Here is a 22,726-nt window from a genome sequence, read left to right as displayed (position 1 = left end):
ATGCTTTGCTGCATAACTTTTTTAAAAATAAACAAGCGAACAAAAAATCTAAAAATAAAAATCCAAACTAAAATTAAATAAAACCACATGATGTTTGATCTGAATTTCTGCAGTCATTTTGCTGCCTTTTTCTTACCATTTGGTTTACAAGCTCATTTACGAGACTGTTGTAATAGATTTCCTCATGTAGCCACTTTATTACTTGGACCCATTTCAATATTTCGTCAACACTGCATTTCCATTAGAAACAGAACCAAGCCCCCAACTGCTTCAGTATTAGCAGCAACAGTCAGTACAAACTAACAGATGGGATACGGTACCTTCTGAAACTGTTCAAACATATAAGAGAGAATCCTGGGAATGATTCCTCGGTCACTATATCGCTCTGCTCCTCCAGTAACAGTAAATGTCTTCCCACTGCCTGTCTGTCCATAAGCAAAAATGGTGCCATTGTAGCCTGCAAGTGCACTGGGGAGGAAGAGAGAAAAATAAACATCAGTTTGCAGTACCTGAAATCTACAACAGAGGTTAATTTACCCTAGAGAATAATTATTGATAATAATCCTTGTATTTGATTATTGTGTCTTTCACATTGGGAGGACATTTCAAAGCGCTTCAGTGTATTTATTATATATATTTTGTACGTGAACGCGGCTGCCAATTTGCATATAGCATTATCCCACAAACAGCCGTGACACGAATGACCAATTTGTTACATAATCTATACTTAATAGATACAACAAATATATAGTATACATATAATATAATCAAAGAGCTAGAATTTAGCGTAAGCTATCGTTTAATACTCCCCCTCCAATTTCTAATTTCTAGATCCAAATTCCAATTTCAATGATCTTTCTGTACTGGTTAAGATCAGTTAGTATTACTCTTACCTCTGTACAGATTTGTTAGCTCCCTTATGTTAGCATAAGTTTGAGTCTAATTTCTGGGGCTCTGAACACAATTGATTTATCAAGATAGCTTAGCATCCTTTTTGCATTGTTTATTGTCGTCTCACATTATTGACGATGAGTCAACTAACACCCCAAGATCTCTTTCAGCTTCCGCTTTGGTAAGTTCTAAGGAAGTGGTGGACAACCTGTGGACCAGAAGTGGCCCGTGGGACTGTTAAGAGCAGCCATCTGAACACTGGCATAAATCAAGAAAGATTCAATCAAGAAAATTTACACTATTTTAATAATAATACTTGCATTTGATGTAGCACCTTATCAGGTCTTCGAGGTGTCTCAAAGCACTTCACAGAATATACTGCAAAGTGAGTTGACTGTATATTTTGTGGATGAAACACGGCAGCCAATTGTGCACAGCAGTGTCTCACAAACTGTTGTGGATTGAGTGAACAAATTATTTTTCCTTTTTATTTATGTATATATTTATTTTTAAAGGGATTATTGAACAGAAAGCAATCTGCCAATTGACTAACAACCAGGTTCCTACTTATTGCTAGGTAAACAGAAACGTGTAGAGTAAAGAAACTTGCCTAACGTTTCGCCCTATCCGGGATTCCTCTCGCTTGCGAGGAGAGTGCTCTAACCAATACGCTACAAGATGCCTAGGTTCTAAGCCATCGATGGAGTATGTGTTTCCTATTCATACTTCTTATATGTAGTACCTTGCATTTATCTGTATTGAGATGGGTGAAGTTTCCTTCATATAAATATGTCTTGCAATATTTCACCAGCAAAACCAGCAAAAACATTACACTGCTCTATTCAAAGAGCTGGCACAAACTCGATAGGCCGAGTGGCCTCTTTTTGTGCTGTAAGATTCTATGATTCTATGAAAACAAGTAGCATTCATCTTAAACTTGAGTTTGAAAGTGGAGTTGAGAGCTGATTTCCAAGTATCAGCAGTGTGAGAACTCATTCAACTTGGAAGGGGTTCCAAGCAACTGACCCATTCAGTGCAAATTACAACATCTTACAGCAAAACTAAACAATATCCAAAGGGAATCAAGTAACTATTTCATTAATTTACACAAACAGAATATCTGTAAAATTGATTGTGGAAAAAAATCTCAATCAGTAAAGGAGGGAGTTCTGCCAAATCAGACTATTTGGATCCAAGATTGACATGCTGTACAAAACCGACAGAACATTTTCCTGCGGAAACAAGATATTCTTTAAGAGCCTAAGTGCACAGCTTCTTTGCAGGATCATTCCACAATCACATGGAAATGATTTAAAAGACATTTTCAACAGAATCATATCATTATTGATATTACTGAAAAGTTTAAACAAATAACAGTCTTTGTTAATTCATTATAGTTGTGATCTTTCTATACATACATTGCTTTTAATCCATTCATCATGTCAATGTTTTTGAACTGAATGAAGCTTTAATATTTTGGTAATCTCCGATACTGGATTCCTGTCTCTCTCACACACTAGATGATTTCCTGCCAGCCATCAGACATTTCTGTGTCACCTCAATGATACGGAAAGAATCCAAAATCTGATCCAGACCCAATTCCTCATTAAGCAAAGAAACATGAAATGCACCAGAGAGAAAGAGGACAACTGCAGCATTGAGTCCAAACTTGGAATTTGTAAAATGAAATTTGAAGTTTCTACAAACATTTTAGGAATTTGTTTTGCCCTCTGTACATCTGTAAGTCACCTCCAAACACAATAGCTGGAGAGGTAGCTGAGCCTCTATCCACTTCATCAGATAAGCAGCTTTTACAATGTGGTACATGACTTGCATTCTAGTTTGGCTTCAACTTGGCTGTGGCCTCTGGGTCAGAACTTTGGGCCAGTGTTGGGTGTTCCATCCCTTCCAATGAGAAGCTAAGCTGGGAGGGGGGGGGGGGGGAGGGAGAGGGGAATATCAAAAGACACGATTAAATAAAATAATTTCTCCCTGTGCTCTGGCTGACAAACCTCCAGAGTAACCATCCTTCATCTCATATCTATTTGTGGGATTTTTCTGGGTGAAAATAGTTGCTCTATTTGTTGATAAAAACAGCAACGACACTTAACATCTCAAGTTCCACAAGATGTTTGGACGTTGTAAGGCACTCTATAAAGTTCTTGTTCCCAATTTTATCTCTTTCATTGGAAATTCTCAACTTCAGCTGTTAAGAAGTGATTGATAACCAAGAGAAATTCTAATATACAAGCTTTTACTTTAACATTAAGTGTCCCACTATCATTTAAGTCTCATTTTGACTCTAGCACTTGGTAACTTGGTATGGGGGAGGGAAGGAGAGGAGAAGAAGCAAAGTAGTAGTCAATTCCAGCTTTCAGTATACCTTGTTGTCATGAAGCTACCAATTCTTCCAAAATTGATAAGTTGCTTCTTATTAAATTAAATAGAAATGACATTTAGAGGTAGTCTTACATTATATCCTTTTATAAACTAGCATTGTACAGAGGATTAGGATTCATTTCAATGCACGTTCCGGGTGGGGCCGGGGGAGAAATATTCATTTGTGTTATTTAAAATAGATTTGTTTAAACAGAGAACAGTAATACCAATATTTGTGGAGTCCTGTAGCTCAGTGGTTAGAGCACTCGCTTTGCAAGCGAGAGACCTGAGTTCAATTCCAGGCAGAGGGCGAAACCTTGGGCAAGTTTCCTTACTCCACACGCCTAATAATAATCCCTCCAAAAAACAAAAAACAATAATAAATTGGTCATTTTCAATCTACGGCTGTTTGTGGGACATTGCTGTGCGCAATTGGCTGCCGCATTCGCCCACAAATATACAGTCAATTCACTTTACAGTGTGTTCTGTGAAGCGCTTTGGGACGTCCTCCCGACGTGAAAAGCGCTATATCAAATGCAAGGATTATTATTATATTAGGGATTAATTTTTAGCCAAAGGTTGTGGGTTCAAATTCCTGGTGACACTGAACTCTTCATCTTTTCAAGCTCAATAAAATGCTGGACCAAACACATCATTCTCCAGGAAAGGGAAGAAAAGTGCGAAATGTCCTCTATTTAAAGTGCCAGAGGAAACATGTCTCACAAATCCATATAAATCCAAGGCATTCTTCATGATTCCATCAATTTGCATGAATCATTTGTGACATTCATTTGTGAAAAGCATACGTACTCTCAACCCCTGCAAGAACATGCCAGGTAGTCCTCCCTGGACAAAGCCCCTGACACTTTCCAATGCTTTGTACTGATCAGATGAATGGGGGAATTATCCTAAAGGCATTGATTGCAATGTTCAAACTAAGAGAAATTTGCATTACCTAAATTGGGATAGATTGCAAAATCTGTTGAGTTCAGATCTCAAGAAGTCATGCTCAAAGTTTAGTGTTCTAGGGAGGCTGCACCTATATAGTTTATACAAATTTGGTCACTGTGCTTATAAGGGGACTAGTCCAGGCTCTGGAAGCAGAGGAATGGACTATGAATAATGAACAAACAAGCAAGCTCTCTTCATCCTTGAAAAGAAAGGACCCTGCCTCAGATCAGACCTTATAAAAGCATCTAGGATATCAAATGCAATTGGAAAAGTACTCAGAATAGATCGAAGTTGCAAGCAGCGATTTTAGAAGAGGCACCAGGAAGCATTTCTTTCTCAAAATGGTAATTAATGACTGGAAAGGGGCTATCAAGAAGGCTGCTTGAGTTCAGGATGCTGGAGTCATTTATGAAACGGTCTGATACTGTAATGGGAGGATGTTAGGGTGGGTATTCTAGAAGAATAAACTTTGAAATATGGATTAGGAGAGAATTCCTTATGAAAAAGTTTTAAAAATCTTGGTTTATTTAATGCGCTAGAAGAGCCAAAACATCACACAAATGTTATAACGGAACTCATTTTGGTGGTGCAAAGGCACCACTGGGCTATCTGTGGAACCTTGAATGAGGTTATAAGTGGAACAAGAGGTTAGGTATAGCATACAAACAGCAATATTATAGTCTAGTAAAAGAATCAGGCAATCATTCCTTATCGGGTTATGTCTGTTTGTAAGACAACTCTATGTGCAAATTGGTTGCCGCGTTTCACATACAAAATCCAGTTACTACACTTTACAGTAAATCTTGTGAAGAGCTTTGACATGTCCACCTGATGTGAAAGGTGTTAGATCAAATGCAAGGATAATTATTATTAAAACTCAGGTTTTAATAGCAGCAATTAGGGGAAAGCAATGGGATCAGTAATGGAAAATACAAACTGCAGCTGCAGCAACTTGAAAAGGAAAGCTGAGCAACACAAAAAAAACTAAAACCTTCCGCACACCTGAACCCCAGGAACAACAATTGTAAACCATTCCAGCTTTGATCTCTCAATTTAGGATATCATCCAAGCCTGGTGACTACCAGGAGTGCACTGCAGCCTGGCAAAACTCCCAGTCATGAGCTATTCACAGCACGACAATGAACATAAGAATTAGGAGCAGGAGTAGGCCATTCGGCCCTTCGTGCCTGCTCCGCCATTCAATAAGATCATGGCTGATCTTCTCACCTAACTCTGATTACCTGCCCTATCCCCATATCCCCTAATCCCTCTATTTTTCAAGAATCTATCAGTTTCAGCCTTGAAAATGTTCAAGGACTGAGCATCTACAGCCTTCAGGGGTAGTGAATTCCATAAGTTCACTACCCTCTGAGTGAAGAAATGTTTCCTCAACTCTGTTCTAAGAGACTGACCCTTAATTTTAAGACTGTGACCCCTGGTTATAGATTCTCCTACCAGGGGAAACAGTCCCTCTGTGTCTACTTTATCCAGCCCTTTAAGAATCTTATAAGTTTCAATAAGATACCCCCTAATTCTTCTGTACTCTAGAGAGTACAGCCCTAGTTTATTCAGCCTATCCTCATAGGTCAGTCCCCTCATCCCAGGAACTAACCGAGTGAATCTACGCTGCACCCCCTCTAGGGCAAGTCTGTCCTTTTTTAAATAAGGAGATCAAAACTGCACACAATACTCTGGTGCGGTCTCACCAAAGCCCTATACAGCTGCAGCAAGACTTCCCTACTCTTATATTCTAAACCTTTCAAAATGAACGCTAACATGCCGTTCGCCTTCTTAGTTGCTTGCTGCACCTGCAAACTAACTTTTTGGGACTGGTGTACAAGGACACCCAAATCCCTTTGAATACTAACCCTATCTAACTTCTCCCCTTCCAGAAAATAATCTGTTCTTTTATTCTTGCTACCTAGGTGAATAATTTCACACTTGCTAACATTGAATTCCATCTGCCACCTACTTGCCCACTCCCCTAGCCTATCTATATCTTGTTGCAATCTTTTTGCATCATCCTGAGAGCTCACTCTGCTACCTAGTTTAGTATCATCCGCAAATTTAGACACATTACATTCAATGTCCTCGTCCAGATCATTGATGTAAATGGTAAATAGCTGAGGCCCAAGCACTGATCCTTGTGGCACTCCACTAGTTACATCTCCTGCCAATTCGAGAATGATCCGTTTATCACTACTCTCTGCTTTCTACCCGATAGCCACTCTTCTATCCATGTTAATATTTTCCCATTAATCCCGTGGGCCTTGATCTTGAGTAACAGCCTTTGTGTGGCACCTTGTCAAATGCCTTCCTAAAATCCAAATATACCACATCTACTGGTTCCCCCTTATCCAACCTGCTGGATACATCCTCAAAAAATTCTAAAAGGTTAGTCAAGCATGACTTCCCTTTTGTAAAGCCATGTTGACTCTGCCTAATCTTTTTATGGTCTTCCAGGTATCCCATAACTACGTCTTTTATTAAGGACTCAAGAATTTTCCCTACAACTGACGTCAAACTAACTGGTCTATAGTTTTCCCTATTTTCTCTCCCACCCTTCTTAAATAGTGGAGTTACGTTTCCAATCAATTGGAACTTTTCCAGTATCCACAGACTTTTGGAAGATTATAGATATGCCATCCACTATCTCAGTAGCCACCTCCTTTAAAACTCTCGGATGCAGGCCATCCGGTCCAGGGGATTTATCGGTTTTAAGACCCGACAATTTACCTAGAACCATCTCTTTACTAATGTTAATCTCCCTTAGTTGCTCGCTAACATTGTCTTCTTGGTCCTCTATTTTTGGTATGTTTCCAGTGTCTTCTACGGTGAAGACTGTAGAAAAATACTGGTTTTATGACTCTGCCATGTCTTTGTCCCCTATTATAATTTCTCCGGTCTCTGCCTGTAATGGACCCACATGAAATTCATACCATTGTTCCAGCCCACAGAGACAGGGGCAAAGGAACAGTTAGCACATATTCTTAATCAGAGAAAGAAAATCTCAAGGCTCAAGATTTTATCTTTTTATAACGTCTCAGAGAATGATGAGTTAAGTAGATAAGTTACAAATGTCATAAAGTGAAATAAAATGCTGGGTGGTGAAGTTGATAAACTCAGGATAAAGGACAATCAAATGTGAGAAAATAACTGTTTCCAGTCCAGTAAAGCAGAAATGGACTCTTACAAATGAAAATTAAATGCTCTTGACACTTTAATTCCTTCTTAAACCTGCAAAAGTTTCAATGTTTAAAAATATAGTATTGTAAATCAAAAACAGATTTCATAACTGTCACCATTATTGTTAATGCTGTTATGGGATTTGGACAAAGGACAAAAATTGGGTCAGCAATCATCCAATAATGTTATCACCTTGATTATGAAACGCACGTAACTCAGGTTGCCCAGTCCTACTTGCAATGGTCTTAATAGGCCTAATAACCTCTGACTCATCGCCCGTCTCCGCCAATACCTCTCCCCAAAAGCCGCTGAAACCCTGGTCCATGCCTTTGTCACCTCTTGGCTGGACTACTCTAACGCCCTCCTCACCGGTTTCCCATCCACTACCATCCATAAAATCCAACTCATTCAAAACTCTGCCGCCCGCATTCCCACCCGCACGAAACTCCACTCCCCGATCACCCCAGTCCTTGCCAGACTGCACTGGCTGCCTATCCCAGAGAGGATCGACTTCAAGATCCTCACCTTTGTATTCAAGTCCCTGCACTCCTCTGCACCCCCTACCTCTCTGACCTCCTATCTCCTCAAAAAAGTACCCGTTGCCTTTGTTCATCCGGGTCTGGCTTCCTCCTCGTCCCCCGAGTCCTCCACTCCACCCTCGGAGGCAGTGCCTTCAGCCACTTTGCCCCGAGGCTCTGGAACTGCCTTCCTCACTCCCTGCGTCTCGCTCCCTCCCTTCCCATTTTCAGGTCTCTGCTGAAGACCTTTCTTTTCGACCGCGCCTTTGGTCACCTTCCCCCGCCTCCCTCTGGCTCGGTCCCAGGATCCATTACTGTAAAGCACTCTGATACGCCGTCCGGCGTGGAGGGCGCTATATACATCCAAGATGTTGTTGTAGTCAGCCTTAGAGTGCTATTTGGTGCCTAGAATCAAGATCCATACCAGACACTGTGTGTGCACTGAGGCCCAGTTATATTAAAGGATAGAAGGATTAAGGGATATGGGGATAGCGCGGGTAAATGGAATTAGGTTAGAAGATCAGCCATGATCTTATTAAATGGCGGGACAGGCTCCAGGGGCCGAATGGCCTACTCCTGCTCCGACGTCTTATGGTCTTATTAATTCTGCAAATTTTTAAGCGAATAAATTTGGGGCATGCAGGTTGATCTCTCCAGTATGCATCATCCAACAATATAATTCGACGACAAAATCACAGAGGAGGTTTGGATGACGACGGCTCTAAAGCCCATTTGATCTCACCCTTCCAGGAAATGCAAGGATTATTATTATTATCATCACTATATATGTCATGCAATCATTAAATGATCCATTATGATCCCGTTTCACCCACAAATATGCAGTCAATTCACTTTACAGTATATTCTGTGAAGCGCTTTGAGACATCTAGAAGATGTGAAAATCGCTATATCAAATGCAAGGATTATTATTATGGGATGTGGAATCTACAAGCCAACCCAGCTTTGCAGTAAAACTGAAGTTGAATACTCTCAAAACCAAATTAAGGTGACATCTTAAACGGTTCAGAAATACTGTAGATGATTACTTTGCAAGTTTGAAATGGGAATTCAGATCCAACACAAATCCCAAAGCCCAGCGTAGCCAAAGTCACAACAATTTGCACTTATAAAGCGCCCTCCACGCAGGGTAGCGTCTCAGAGCGCTGAACAGTGGCGGAGCCTGACTCCGAGCTGGGGGAAGGGGGCCTTAAGCAGGGGCAAAGAGAAAAGTTTTCAGGTGGGACTTGAAAGATGGGAGAGAGGGGGCAAGGCGGAGGGGTTGAGGGAGACTGTTCCAGAGTTTTGGGGAGTAGTGGCTGAAAGCACAACCTCCGAGGCAGAGGGTACGAGGGATGAGCAGGAGGCCGGTGGCAGTTGAGCGGAGGAGTTGGGTGGTGGATTGGGGAGTGAGGAAGTCAGAGAGGTAGGGAGGTGCCAGGGAATGAATGGATTTGAATCCGAGTGTGAGGACCTTGAAGTTGATCTGTTCGGTGATGGCGAGCCAGTGGAGCCTGGCTGGTGAGATACGGGTCGGGGGCAGCAGCCAAGATGCGCACGCTGGGACAAGAGGCGGCGGGTTTAATAGGACATTGTCAGGCTGCACGAGGCTATGGGAGCTAGAGGTGGAGCAGAGGGGAGAGGGCGCTCATTGTGGTTAGGGGAAGGACAGGGGAGACAGACAGACAGAGGGTGGAAGGGAGGGAGACACTGGTACAGGCTATACTATGCTGTAGCTGCTACCAGTCATTCAAACCTGGCGGGTGGAAGTGACGTCACTTGGAATGGCGGGAAAATCTGAAAGTCCAAAATGGCGGCTCCCCCTGACCAGGTAATGGCCGCCGCTCGATCTCTGCGACACCCGCCCCACCTCAAGGTCCACGAGACTCCCGGCCCAGCCTGCAGCTACCGGCCCCTGCCTCTGGATAACGCCGGCCCCAATCCACAGGACCCCGACCTTGTCTCGAGCTATCGCCGGCCACGATCCCCAAATATAAGGTGTTAACAGTACATCAAGTGGAACAGTGGTCATATATACAATTGCATTGATTCTTTCCACAAATTTCAAAAACTAAATTGTAAAAGAAATATATTAAACCTCTACAACAGTTCCCAGTTCTGAGTTTTACTAAATCTTCTGTTCTGTACCGGAAACATCAAGAAAGTTTTTTATGCTCTAGACTTTTATTATAAAAGTCTGGTTGTGTCTAAATTTTCAACCAATTTTCCACAAATGACTATGCGTCAAGAAAAGCACGGTGCTTTTTATTATATTTCTGCTACCTAAGATAACACATTGGTTGAACTGAACCCACATACTGCATGGTAGATCGGGACTATAAAGGAACAGGGGCTGCAATTCACAGGTTTTTCATTACAGTGGTCACAATAACCTTGCCCTGAACACCATGTTTGTTGCCTTTAGACATTATGTAATCTTTTTAGTTGTCTATAGCCAATGGTTATTTTGCAAACAGTTTGTAAAACCCATGTAATGCAAGAGATTATTCCCAAAGTGTCACACTTTCTCCCTCCCTCCTCCCACGTGTCATTGTGAATTACGAAACAAGAATTTTTTTAAAAAAACTTATTAAAACCAGCAGGCAGACAAATGTTTCTATTTACCACAATGAAACAGCTGGGTATTTTAATCACAAGGTTGACGATAAGTAAAAGGATCCAAAATTAACACTGTGGGACACTAGACTTGCTCTCGCTTGAAGTCACCAAAGCCACAAGCAAATGTGTCTGCATCAATCTGACCCCGAAGCTCATTTTGCTTATCCACCTCAGAATGGGTATGAAGAACTAGTTTACAGTCTAACCTGATTATCTTCTGTCATATTTAAGGTACATTGTACGTCAATACTTTCGACAACTGGCACGATAAGTTTTTGCTCTATTCAACTCCCCAACTCAGCTTCTCAGCTTGACTCCCAAACTCAGATCCCACTGTGCTGCCCCAGCTGTGCTGGTGGTACTATCATATGTATTTTAAGTTTATACCTTGCTGCTTTATTTAATTCTCCTAATTTACCGCCCCCCACCCCCAAATCCTCGCCCACCTTCATCTCTGACATCTCCACCCTTCTAGCTTCCTTCTGCCTCGGCTCCGACTGCCTCATCATCCGAGGCGACTTCAACCTCCACTTCACCCCCTCCTGCTCCACCTCCTCAGACTTCTCCTCTCTCCTCTCCACCTCTCCCTCCACATCCACTCGGCCACCCGCTTGACCTGGTGATCACCCGGGGCCTCAGCGTCTCGGATGTAACCATCACCGACAAGCTCATCTCTGACCACCATTTCATCTCCCTCAACTCCTGTATCCCTCTCCCCACTGCCTCCAAACCTACCACCATCTCCTACCACCCATGAAAGATCTCCCCACAATCCCTCTCCACTGCTCTGGAGTCCTCTGAACTCCTCGCCCTCTGGCCCACCTCCCGCACCAACCCATCCTCTGCGTTTACTCTCCATCACAGCACCCTCTCCAACACATTCGACGCCCTTTCCCTCCTCACCTCCCGAACTGCCTCCTATTCCCGATGCTCACCCTGGTCCACCAGCCACCTCTGCTCGCTCAAGGGCCAGGTGCAGTCTGCCGAACGCACTTGGCTCAAATCCGGCCTAACAGTCCACCGGCACATCTGGCTGGACCGCATCAAAACCTACCACTCCCCTCTTGCCTCGGCCAAATCGTCCTTCTATTCCAGATTAATCCTGGAGGCGAAGGGCAACCCCAGGCTCCTGTTCTCCACCACCAACCAGCTCCTACGCCCTCCCCACCACGCCTCGCACCTTCTTTCCTCCGACTCCCACTGTGAGGAAATGCTGGACTTCCTTGAGTCCAAAATCGAGGGAATCCACTCAGCTGCCACTGCCCTCCCACCCCCTTTCTACTCCCCCCCCACACTCCGATCACTACCTATCCCTCCTTCCACACCTTTGAACCTGTCATCCTCCTCTATCATCGTCACCATATCCTCCATGAAGCCCACCGACCTGCTCCCTGGACCCCATCCCCACCCCTCTCCTTAAATCCCAACTCCATCTTCTTGCCCCACTACTCGCCGACATCATCAACCTCGTCCTGTCACCTGGCACTGTTCCTATCCCACTCAAAACAGCCACTATCACCCCCATCTTGAAGAAACCTTCCCTTGAATCATGACAGCTAACCAGCTACCGGCCCATTGCCAACCTCCCTTTTCTGTCCAAAGTCCTTGAGAGAGCAGTTGCCTCCCAGCTTCACTCTTTCCTCTCCTCCCACTCCCTCCATGAGCCCCTCCAATCAGGTTTCCATGCTGCTCACAGCACGGAAACTGCTCTGGTCAAGGTCACAAACGACATCCTGACCATGTGTGACCAGAGCTCCCCCTTGGTGACATCATCCGCAGATATGGGGTAAATTTCCACATGTATGCAGATGACATCCAACTCTATCTCTCTGCCTCCACCCTCAACTCCAGGACTACTGGCGTCCTGACTGACTGCCTGTCCGACATCAAGTCCAAGTTTCTCCAGCTGAACATCAGCAAGACCGAGGCCCTCCTGATTAGCTCACACCAGCGCCTCTGCACCTCAGGCGCTGGCAACATCAGCCTCCATGGCTCCACATCAGGAACCTGGGTGTCTTGTTTGACCCTGAACTGTCCTTTCTTCCCCACATCCATGCCATGAGGGGCACTGCCTGCCACCACCTCCACAACATTGCCAGACTCCGCCACTGTCTCACCCCTCAGGCTGCCAAAACCCTCACCCACGCATTCGTCACATCAAGGCTCGATTATGGAAATTCCCTCATCGGCCTTCCCAACTCTTCCCTCCACAAGCTGCAAATCATCCAAAACTCTGCAGCTCATGTAATCTCGTGCACCAGGCTCCGTGACTCCCACCCTGCCCGACTCCACTGGCTCCCCATCCCTCAGAGGATCGAATTCAAGATTCACCAACTGACATACTAATTAGGGTAGGTGCCAAGTCCTGCATATATTAGAAACATTGAATGCAAAAGAACATTTCACATAATAAATACTTTTAAACATGTACAAAGTTGCCAAGTACTCAAATCGAATATGGTTCCCCTGAAAAATCCCGAGATCTGGCATGATGGACAAAATTCTCATAGCCATTGTCTTAAAAATGAAAGATTGTGCAGAAATTTGAAAAGATCTCCGATTTAGGGAAGAACTTTCCAAACTTCTGCACAATCTAAAATGTTAAGACAATAATACTTGCATTTGATATAGCGCCTTATCACATCTTTGAGACGTCTCAAAGTGTATATTTTGTGTTCTAAGGTTCCCCCTGTTGGGGGAGGAGGGGCTTCTGGCCCACACAATATCTACCCAAGTATTAAAGAACTTTGGGACTGAAATTAGTGAATTGATGTACAGTTGCTAAATTCCAGAGTGATTTCTGAAGACTGACAAGTAACTATCATAACACTATTACTTAACACTATTACTTAACACTATTACTTAACACTATTACTTAAAGAAGAATCAAGCGACATGGCTGGAAACTTTTGACTGTTAAGATTTAGGGATCATCTTTAACTGATTTGAAGAGTGGTTGAATACATGGAAAAGCATCAAAGGAGAGACTAGGGTTCAATTCCCGGAAAGACGAAACCTTGGGCAAGTTTCCTTCATTATCAGGCAAGCGCCTGATAATAATCCTTCAAAATTGACAGTATTATCAATAGCAAGCTATGCAGGTTTAGCTGGTTAAACTCCAGCAGTTACCAGTCAATTCACTTTACAGTCTATTCCGTGAAGCACTTTGAGGCATCTAGAAGACGTGAAAAAGAGCTATATCAGGATGAGGACATCGAAGTTAATATATCTAAATTCGCAGATGACACAAAACTAGGAGGAAGTGTCAACACAGAGGACGACATTAAAAAAATGCAGCGAGACATAGATAGGTTAGGTGATTGGGCAGGTAGGTGGCAGATGAAGTATAATGTAGGGAAGTTGCGAAGTCATCCACCTCAGTAGCAAAAACAGTAGAGCGGGTTATTTTTTAGAAGGGGAGAGATTGGAATGTGTTAGCGTCCAGAGGGACTTGGGTGTCCTTGTACACCAATCACAGAAAGTTAGTCTGCAGGTGCAGCAGCAATTAGGAAGGCGAACGGTATGTTAGCATTCATTATGAAAGGATTAGAGTATAAGAGTAGGGAAGTCTTGCTGCAACTGTATAGGGCCCTGGTGAGACCACACCTGGAATACTGTGTCGCCTTTTAGTACCAGGGATGAAGGGGATGAGTTACGAGGATAGGCTGACCAATTTGGGCCTATATTCTCTAGAATATAGAAGAATTAGAGGGGATCTTATAGAAACCTATAATAATAATCCTAATAATAATAATCCTTGCATTTGATATAGCGCTTTTCACGTCAGGAGGACGTCCCAAAGCGCTTCACAGAACACACTGTAAAGTGAATTGACTGTATATTTGTGGGCGAACGCGGCAGCCAATTGCGCACAGCAATGTCCCACAAACAGTCGTAGATTGAAAATGACCAATTTAATTATTGTTTTTAGTTTTTTGGTGGGATTATTATTAGGCTCTGTGTGGAGTAAGGAAACTTGCCCAAGGTTTCGCCCTCTGCCTGGAAATGAACTCAGGTCTCTCACTTGCAAAGCGAGTGCTCTAACCACTGAGCTACAGGACTCCACAAGTCTATAAGATCATCAAAGGGCATGATAGAGTAGATAGTGGGAGATTGTTTCCCCTGGTTGGAGAAACTAAAACCAGGGGTCACAACCTTAAAATCAGAGGCAGTCCTTTCACACTGAGTTGAGGAAGAACTTCTTCACTCAAAGGGCGGTGAATGTATGGAACTCACTACCCCAAAGGGCTGTTGACGCTCAGTCCTTGAACATATTCAAGACTGAGATAGACAGATTTCTTATTGCAAAAGGGATTAAGGGATAATGGGATAAGGCAGGGTCAGGTTATTAGCTGGAGTAAGATTAGAAGATCAGCCATGATTGAATGGCGGGACAGGCTCAAAGGGCCGAATGGCCTACTCATACATGTTATCAAATGCAAGGATTATTATAAGGATTATTATTAAACTGGGAGACTGGGTGAATTGATAGAAGTTCAAGATAATTAGGTAGAACATTTTAAATGTTCACTAACCTGTTATTACAATTAATACGGCACACAAAATGCTTAAGCAGCAATCTATTGAATATTCCATTCAGCAACTATGTCTGCTAATTAATAAATGTCTTTATTTACGATAGACATTCCAGAAGCCTGCAATGTGCTAGAAATCCTTGGAAGTGCTAACAGGACTCAGCCATTGGAACTCTGAAACAGAGATTCGATAACCGGCTAGCCGTCCAATTTTCCCTTGCTCCTTGTTGAGAAGCACCTGACAGAACTGCTATTCCAACCACTGTTTCCTCCAAGGGTTTCCAGAATATTGGAGCTTCTGAAATGTCTATCGTAATGTGATTAGATTTTTTATTAATTAGCAGACATAGTAAGCTATGGAATATTCAACAGTTTGATGATTAAGCATTTTGTGTGCCGTATTAATTGTAATAAAAGGTTAGTGAACATTTAAAATGTTTTACATAATTACCTTGAACTTCTATCAATTCACCGAAATATCATGCATGAACTAGCAAAGTAGAACACTGCATATTTGTTTCATACAGCGTCAACACAGCCTGCTAACAAATGCATAATTTCAAACAGAAGGAACTAATCTTGATAAAAGTTTAAATAAACACATAGATAACGAGCAATTAACAAACATGGAAGACTTCTAAGGAATGGATCACATGAAAAGTTTTGAATGAAGAAGTCCCTTCTTTCCATTTGATCTCGTTCTTCCAGAATATCGTCTCATTATAGCCACCAAATGAATGTCGATCATGAAATCAGTCTCCTGCCTTCAACCATCCTTCCTTGGTAACTTCCTGGCACTATTCTAAAATTGCCCTTGTATATTAAAGGTAACTCAAACATTCTATAAAAACTTATGATGAATATAAATCAGATTGAAAAATTTAACAAATGTTCAATTTGACTACACAAGCATAGAAAACTTGTAAAGTTCTCAGACGCTATCCTGCGTGAGGAGCGCAATATAAATGCAAGATATTGTTGTTATTTAAATGGTACATAGAAAGATGCTTCCAATCATTAAGGAGGCAGGGAAATGGGAAATCATAACTATACACACATTGGGGCCACCAACTCCCCCAACAACAACAAATTACATTTGTATAGTGCCTTTCACGTCAGGAGGACGTCCCAAGGCACTGAAAATATATAATACTAAACCTCACCTTTCTGCAACAGGTTTGGCAATAATATCAAAAACATCCTCTTGTTTTGCATCTTGATCAAAGATTTTCTGGAATCTGTAAAATAGAAAACAATAGTAACATCCAAACTATATGATCATTTATAGGATTATGCAATTGAAGCAATTTCCTAGTTTATATTAGTACTTGGATTGTTTTTTGGAACATGTTCTTTAACATGTTCTACAAAACATAACTAGGCTTATTACCTCCAAAAGACTGTTGAGACCTAATTCAGATGTGTCTGAGTAAGTCACTTTGCAAGGAATTTTCTATGATCTTAGTTCCAAGATCATAAGTTACAGTTAAGAGCTTGTTCACTGAAGCATTCACACGTAATTGCTTTGTTTATTCAGATCAGATTCAATACAGAGTATAGTAGGTCTGATGAATCTTACATACATAATGTGGCTAAAAGCTAAAATCTTCAACAAATACAAATTTAAAAAACTTTTTTCCTCCAATTGTACTAATATTTTCACAATTTAATCATTATCTTTTAAGAATTAAGCCTTTTGTCAAGGGCTTATATGCATTCACCTAGTTTCAGATACTGCACACCTCACCACTGGAAATCCCTCCTTCTCTCCTGCGTCATGCCTTCAAAACCTACCTCTTTGCCCACGTCTAAATCACCTCTCCTTTCTCCCTTGCTTGGTGTCAGACTCGGCTTTGTAAAGTGCGCCAAGACTCTCCTTCATGAAAGGCACGATATAAATGCAAGTTGCTGTTGTAATGTGAACTGAAATTAGTCCTTGTGTTGGGAAGCAGATGAGAGATAAACATCCAAGGCTCTTGATTATTTAAAAGTTCTCAACAAACCTATTTCCATTAAAGCTCACCGCTCCAATTGCATATCAGAAAACCTATACTACATGCAGGAAGCACAGGAGATGTCACTTCCTTTGTGAAGTGATCTCAGTGGCAAACTGATGACCCAGAAGTCGACCATATTTTAAGGATGGGAAGAGGCTCCTCAGCACTGGAAGCCAGATGTCTGCTTCTGGTTAGCATGGGTCTACAGAATCATACAGCACAGAAAGAGGCCATTCGGCCCATCGTGTCTGCGCTGGCTCCTAAAAGAGCAATCCAACTCAATCCCACTGGCCCGCTTTCTCTCCATAGCCCTGTGATCCTGTCCTCCCCAAATACCCATCTACTTCTCTCTTAAAAGTTGTTACTGAATCGGCTTCCACTACCCTTTCAGGTAATGCATTCCAGATTCGAACAACTCGCTCAGTGAAATTTTTTTTCCTAACCTCCCCTGTTTCTTTTAACAACTAACTTAAATCGGTGTCCTCGGGTTACATTATAAGCAAGGTAGTATTATTACAAAGGAAGCTATACAACAACAACAACAAAATGACATTTATAGAGCGCTTTTCACGTCGGGAAGATGTCCCAAAGCACTGAACAGTCAGGTGTCGGGGCCCAAGCATGGGGGAGGGGTGGTGTAGGGGTGAGGGAAGGCAGAGATGTGGGAGGGCAACCAAAGGCACAATCGAAAAGAAGGATCTTGAGACCGGCCTTAAATTTTATTATCAAAGGAAGTAGCAAAGTAGCATGTTAAACCTCATATCAGAACTCTCACATGCTCTGTTTTCCTCACCTCTGCAAAACATCCACCTCCACCATAACACTGCCCCTAGAATCCTGAGACCCTTATCCACTTTCCTCACCTCTAGCCTCAACTACTCTTGTGCTATGCTTGTTAGACTCGCCAGTTCCTCCCCACATAAACTGCAAACTATCCAGAACTGCAGCCAATGTCCTCTCCCATTCCAGGATCTGGAAGCCCATCACCCCCATCTTTGCCTGGCTACACTGGCTCCCCAGCAGATTGAATTCAATATTCTTGGCCTCACTTTCAAATTCCTCTATGGCTTCACCCCACCCTGAACCCTAAATACAATCCAAATGTCTTCAATCTGGCGATTAGATATAAGAAACATAATAATCAAGTCAAATGTAAAACAAGCTAGCAAAAAATGAAAATGTTTCTCAATCCTAATGAATCATTTTGTACAGTAAATCTTTCACACTGTATTAAGACCTGGGTTTTGTAAGTGCAATTCTTTTTGATCAGAAACCATGACGTGAACCCAAAAAATTCAATATTTTCCTGTTATGTAAATTTGACATCAAAAGGCTTCAGGGTTGTTCAAACGTGAAGCAGTAAAATCTGCTACTAGACTCAAACAGATGCTGACATGAAATCAAGAGGTGGTTTGTTAAATAAATCATTATTTATCGCATCAATGGTTATTATAAAGACTCAAGTTTCTAATCACAGCCATCAGTTTCTCTGGCTCAGGGATGAATCTGCACCTGCTCCCCAGTCCCAACCAAATGAGTTCTGAAAAGGAGGTACACCTGGAATAATTCTCATTCTGAAGTGGTGACACTGCCACAGATATACAGCACAAACACAGTAGGTAGATTTCATTCTATTATATTTCACTTTGGAATTTTATTCCAACTTATTAATGTAATCAGAGTAAGTCAACCCATCCTGCCTTCCCACATCCTGACAAAAATTTAACAAGTGGGTGATCTTGCTCGTGTATTTAATGAATACAGCAAAACAGGAAAATTAAAGCAAAAGTTTGTTTTTCAAAAAATGTCAAACTGTTCAAGTTCCTTACCTAAGTGAGCTGCCCTTATGAATATAAAACTAAAAATGTAAATTCCCACCTCAGTTTAATTCTAATCTTTTGCCTTCCAAGGTTTATCAGCGTAGTAGTCCACTTCACTCTGATACAAGAGGAATAAATAATCACTATACTTACTTAAATTTATAGCTTTCTCGTTTATTGTTTATATATCCATCAGCAGAGTTGTGTGGCACAACAAACTCCAGGAGTGGATTTCCATTATCTTCTTCATCTATGGAATAAGTCTACAAACAAATCTGGATCGTCATACATGTGGGACACTGCTGTGTGCAATTGGCTGTCGCATTTCACCCACAAAACATACAGACAATTCACTGTACAGTCTATTCTGTAAAGCACTTTGAGACGTCTCGAAGACTTGATAAGGCGCTATATAATAATAATAATAATAATCCTTGCATTTGATATAGTGCTTTTCACGTCGGGAGGACGTCCCAAAGCGCTTCACAGAACACACTGTAAAGTGAATTGACTGTACATTTGTGGGCGAACGCGGCCGCCAATTGCGCACAGCAATGTCCCACAAACAGTCGTAGATTGAAAATGACCAATTTATTATTGTTTTGGGTTTTGGAGGGATTATTATTAGGCTCTGTGTGGAGTAAGGAAACTTGCCCAAGGTTTCGCCCTCTGCCGGGAATTGAACTCAAATATATATATATGAAATGCGAGGATTATTAATACTATCTACTATTTATGCTCTTGTGAGGCAAACGCTCTAACCACTAAACCTCCACCTATACAGTCAATTCCCTTTACAGTACATCCTGTGAAGCGCTTTGAGACGTCTCAGCAACGTGATAAGATGCTATAATAATCATAATAATTATTATTATAATTTCATTAGTGTGAGTGTACAAAGTGGCTGTGAACGGCGAGTGGTCAGGGGAGTGCACAGGGGAGGGGAGGGGAGGGGGGAGTGTCCCCACAGCCCCTCACTGTGACACTCACCCCAGTCGGGCTGTTGGTGGGCCGGAGCCGCGCGGAGATCTTGATAGTGTGTTTGACCATTGCCGGAGGCAGAGCCACAGCGCCCACACAGCGGCACAGCGGCACAGCGCGCGCTGACCTGACTCACACACACACACACAAAACACGCACACGCGCCTCCTCCAACACCAAATATCCTCCTCGCCCATTGGCTGAGCGTGTCCGCCCTCCAGCACCGAGCGCGCTGATTGGTTTCCAAGGACTCGGCGGCAGGTGCGCGGACACTGTTTGGGGAGAACACGATCCGCAACGGCAACAGCGACACCCAAACCCCCACACCCCCCAAAACAGGACCCCCCCACACCCCCACCACACAGACCCCCCCCACACCCCCCAAACCCCCACACCCCACCACACAGACCCCCCCCACACCCCCACAACCCCCACACCCCCACCACACAGACCCCCCCCACACCCCCAAACCCCCACACCCCCACCACACAGACCCCCCCCCACACCCCCAACCCCCACACCCCCCACCACGACCCCCCCCCAATACCCCACAACCCCCCAAAACAGGACCCCCCCCACACCACACCACACAGACCCCCCCCCACACCCCCACACCCCCCAAACCCCCACAACCCCCCAAAACAGGACCCCCCCCACACCCCCACCACACAGACCCCCCCCACACCCCCACACCCCCCACCACACAGACCCCCCCCCACACCCCCCACACAGACCCCCCAACCCCCCACCACACAGACCCCCCCACACCCCCAAACCCCCACAACCCCCCAAAACAGGACCCCCCCACACCCCCCACCACACAGAACCCCCCACACCCCCAAACCCCCACACCCCCAAAACAGGACCCCCCCACACCCCCACCACACAGACCCCCCAACCCACCACACACAGACCCCCCCACACCCCCACCACACAGACCCCCCACACCCCCACCACACCCCCCAACCCCCACAACCCCACACCCCCCAAAACAGGACCCCCCCACACCCCCACCACACAGACCCCCCCACACCCCCAAACCCCACACCCCAAAACAGGACCCCCCACACCCCCACCACACAGACCCCCCCCACACCCCCAAACCCCCACACCCCCCAAAACAGGACCCCCCACACCCCCACACACCCCAAACCCCACAACCCACCCCCCACAACCCCCCCACACCACACAGACCCCCCCAAACCCCCACACCCCCCACCACACAGACCCCCCACACCCCCACAACCCCCCACCACACAGACCCCCCACACCCCCACACCCCCACCACACAGACCCCCCACACCCCCACACCCCCACCACACAGACCCCCCAACCCCCACCACACAGACCCCCAACACCCACACCCCAAAAACAGGACCCCCCCACACCCCCACCACACAGACCCCCCACACCCCCAAACCCCCAAACCCCCACACCCCCCAAAACAGGACCCCCCCCACCCCCACACCACACAGACCCCACCCACACCCCCACACCCCCCAAACACCCATAACCCCCCAAAACAGGACCCCCCACACCCCCACCACACAGACCCCCACACCCCTACACCCCCAAACCCCCACACCCCCAAAACAGGACCCCCCCCACACCCCCACCACACAGACCCCACCACACCCCCCACACCCCCCACCACACAGACCCCCCCCAAACCCCCCACACAGACCCCCCCACACCCCCACACCCCCCAAAACAGGACCCCCCACACCCCCACCACACAGACCCCCCCCACCACACAGACCCCCCCACACCCCCACACCCCCAAACCCCCACACCCCCAAAACAGGACCCCCCCCACACCCCCACCACACAGACCCCCCCCACACCCCAAACCCCCACACCCCCCAAAACAGGACCCCCCCCACACCCCCACCACACAGACCCCCCCACACCCCAACCCCCACACCCCCCAAAACAGGAACCCCCACACCCCCACCACACAGACCCCCCCACACCCCACACCCCCAAACCCCATAACCCCCCAAAACAGGACCCACCCCACACCCCCACCACACAGACCCCCCAACCCCCACCACACAGACCCCCCCCCACCCCACACCCCCACCACACAGACCCCCCACACCCCACACCCCAACCCCCACAACCCCCAAAACAGGACCCCCCCACACCCCACCACACAGACCCCCCCCACACCCCACACCCCCCAAACCCCCACACCCCAAAACAGGACCCCCCCACACCCCCCACCACACAGACACACCCCCACCACACAGACCCCCCCCACCCCACCACACAGACCCCCAACCCCCACCACACAGACCCCCCCACACCCCCACCACACAGATCCCCCCACCCCCACCCCCACCACACAGACCCCCCACACCCCACACCCCCCAAACCCCCACACCCCCCAAAACAGGACCCCCCACACCCCCACCACACAGACACACCCCCACCACAACAGACCCCCCCAACACCACCCCCAACCCCCACCCCACCACACAGACCCCCAACCCCCACACCCACCACCCCCACCCACAGACCCCCCCACACCCCCACACCCCCCAAACCCCCACACCCCCCAAAACAGGACCCCACCCACACCCCCCACCACACAGACCCCCCACACCCCCCACCACACAGACCCCCCACACCCCCACCACACAGACCCCCACACACCCCACACCCCCAAACCCCCACAACCCCAAAACAGGACCCCCCACACCCCCACCACACAGACACCCCCACACCCCCACCACACAGACCCCCCCACCCCCCACAACCCCAACCCCACACCCCAAACAGGACCCCACACCCCCACCACACAGACCCCCCCCCACCCCACCACACAGACCCCCCACACCCCCACACCC

The 22,726-nt window shown here is 45.5% G+C and overlaps 1 protein-coding gene across 4 annotated transcripts in view; it reads right to left on the bottom strand.

Annotated features, from left to right (window-relative positions):
• Positions 1-20,029, bottom strand: part of kif6 (kinesin family member 6) — a 190,353-nt gene extending 170,324 nt beyond the window's left edge. For 2 of the 4 annotated variants that reach the window (XM_007910407.2, XM_007910408.2), the window contains exons 1-4: positions 19,884-20,029; positions 19,047-19,156; positions 16,240-16,314; positions 321-468 (exon numbers count right to left, since the gene is read on the bottom strand). In XM_007910407.2, the coding sequence (XP_007908598.1) occupies positions 321-468; positions 16,240-16,314; positions 19,047-19,156; positions 19,884-19,943 (393 nt within the window). In that variant the 5' untranslated portion in view covers positions 19,944-20,029. The remainder of the gene's footprint in view (positions 1-320; positions 469-16,239; positions 16,315-19,046; positions 19,157-19,883) is intronic. The other 2 variants (XM_007910409.2, XM_042333061.1) reach the window with 2 other exon arrangements.
• Positions 20,030-22,726: the final 2,697 nt, after the last annotated feature.

This window comes from Callorhinchus milii, unplaced genomic scaffold (genome assembly GCF_018977255.1).
Source record: "Callorhinchus milii isolate IMCB2004 unplaced genomic scaffold, IMCB_Cmil_1.0 Scaffold3, whole genome shotgun sequence".
In the NCBI taxonomy this organism is placed as follows: Eukaryota; Metazoa; Chordata; class Chondrichthyes; order Chimaeriformes; family Callorhinchidae; genus Callorhinchus; species Callorhinchus milii.
Note: the sequence above shows the minus strand (reverse complement) of the source record. Positions and strands in the feature narration are given on the sequence as shown.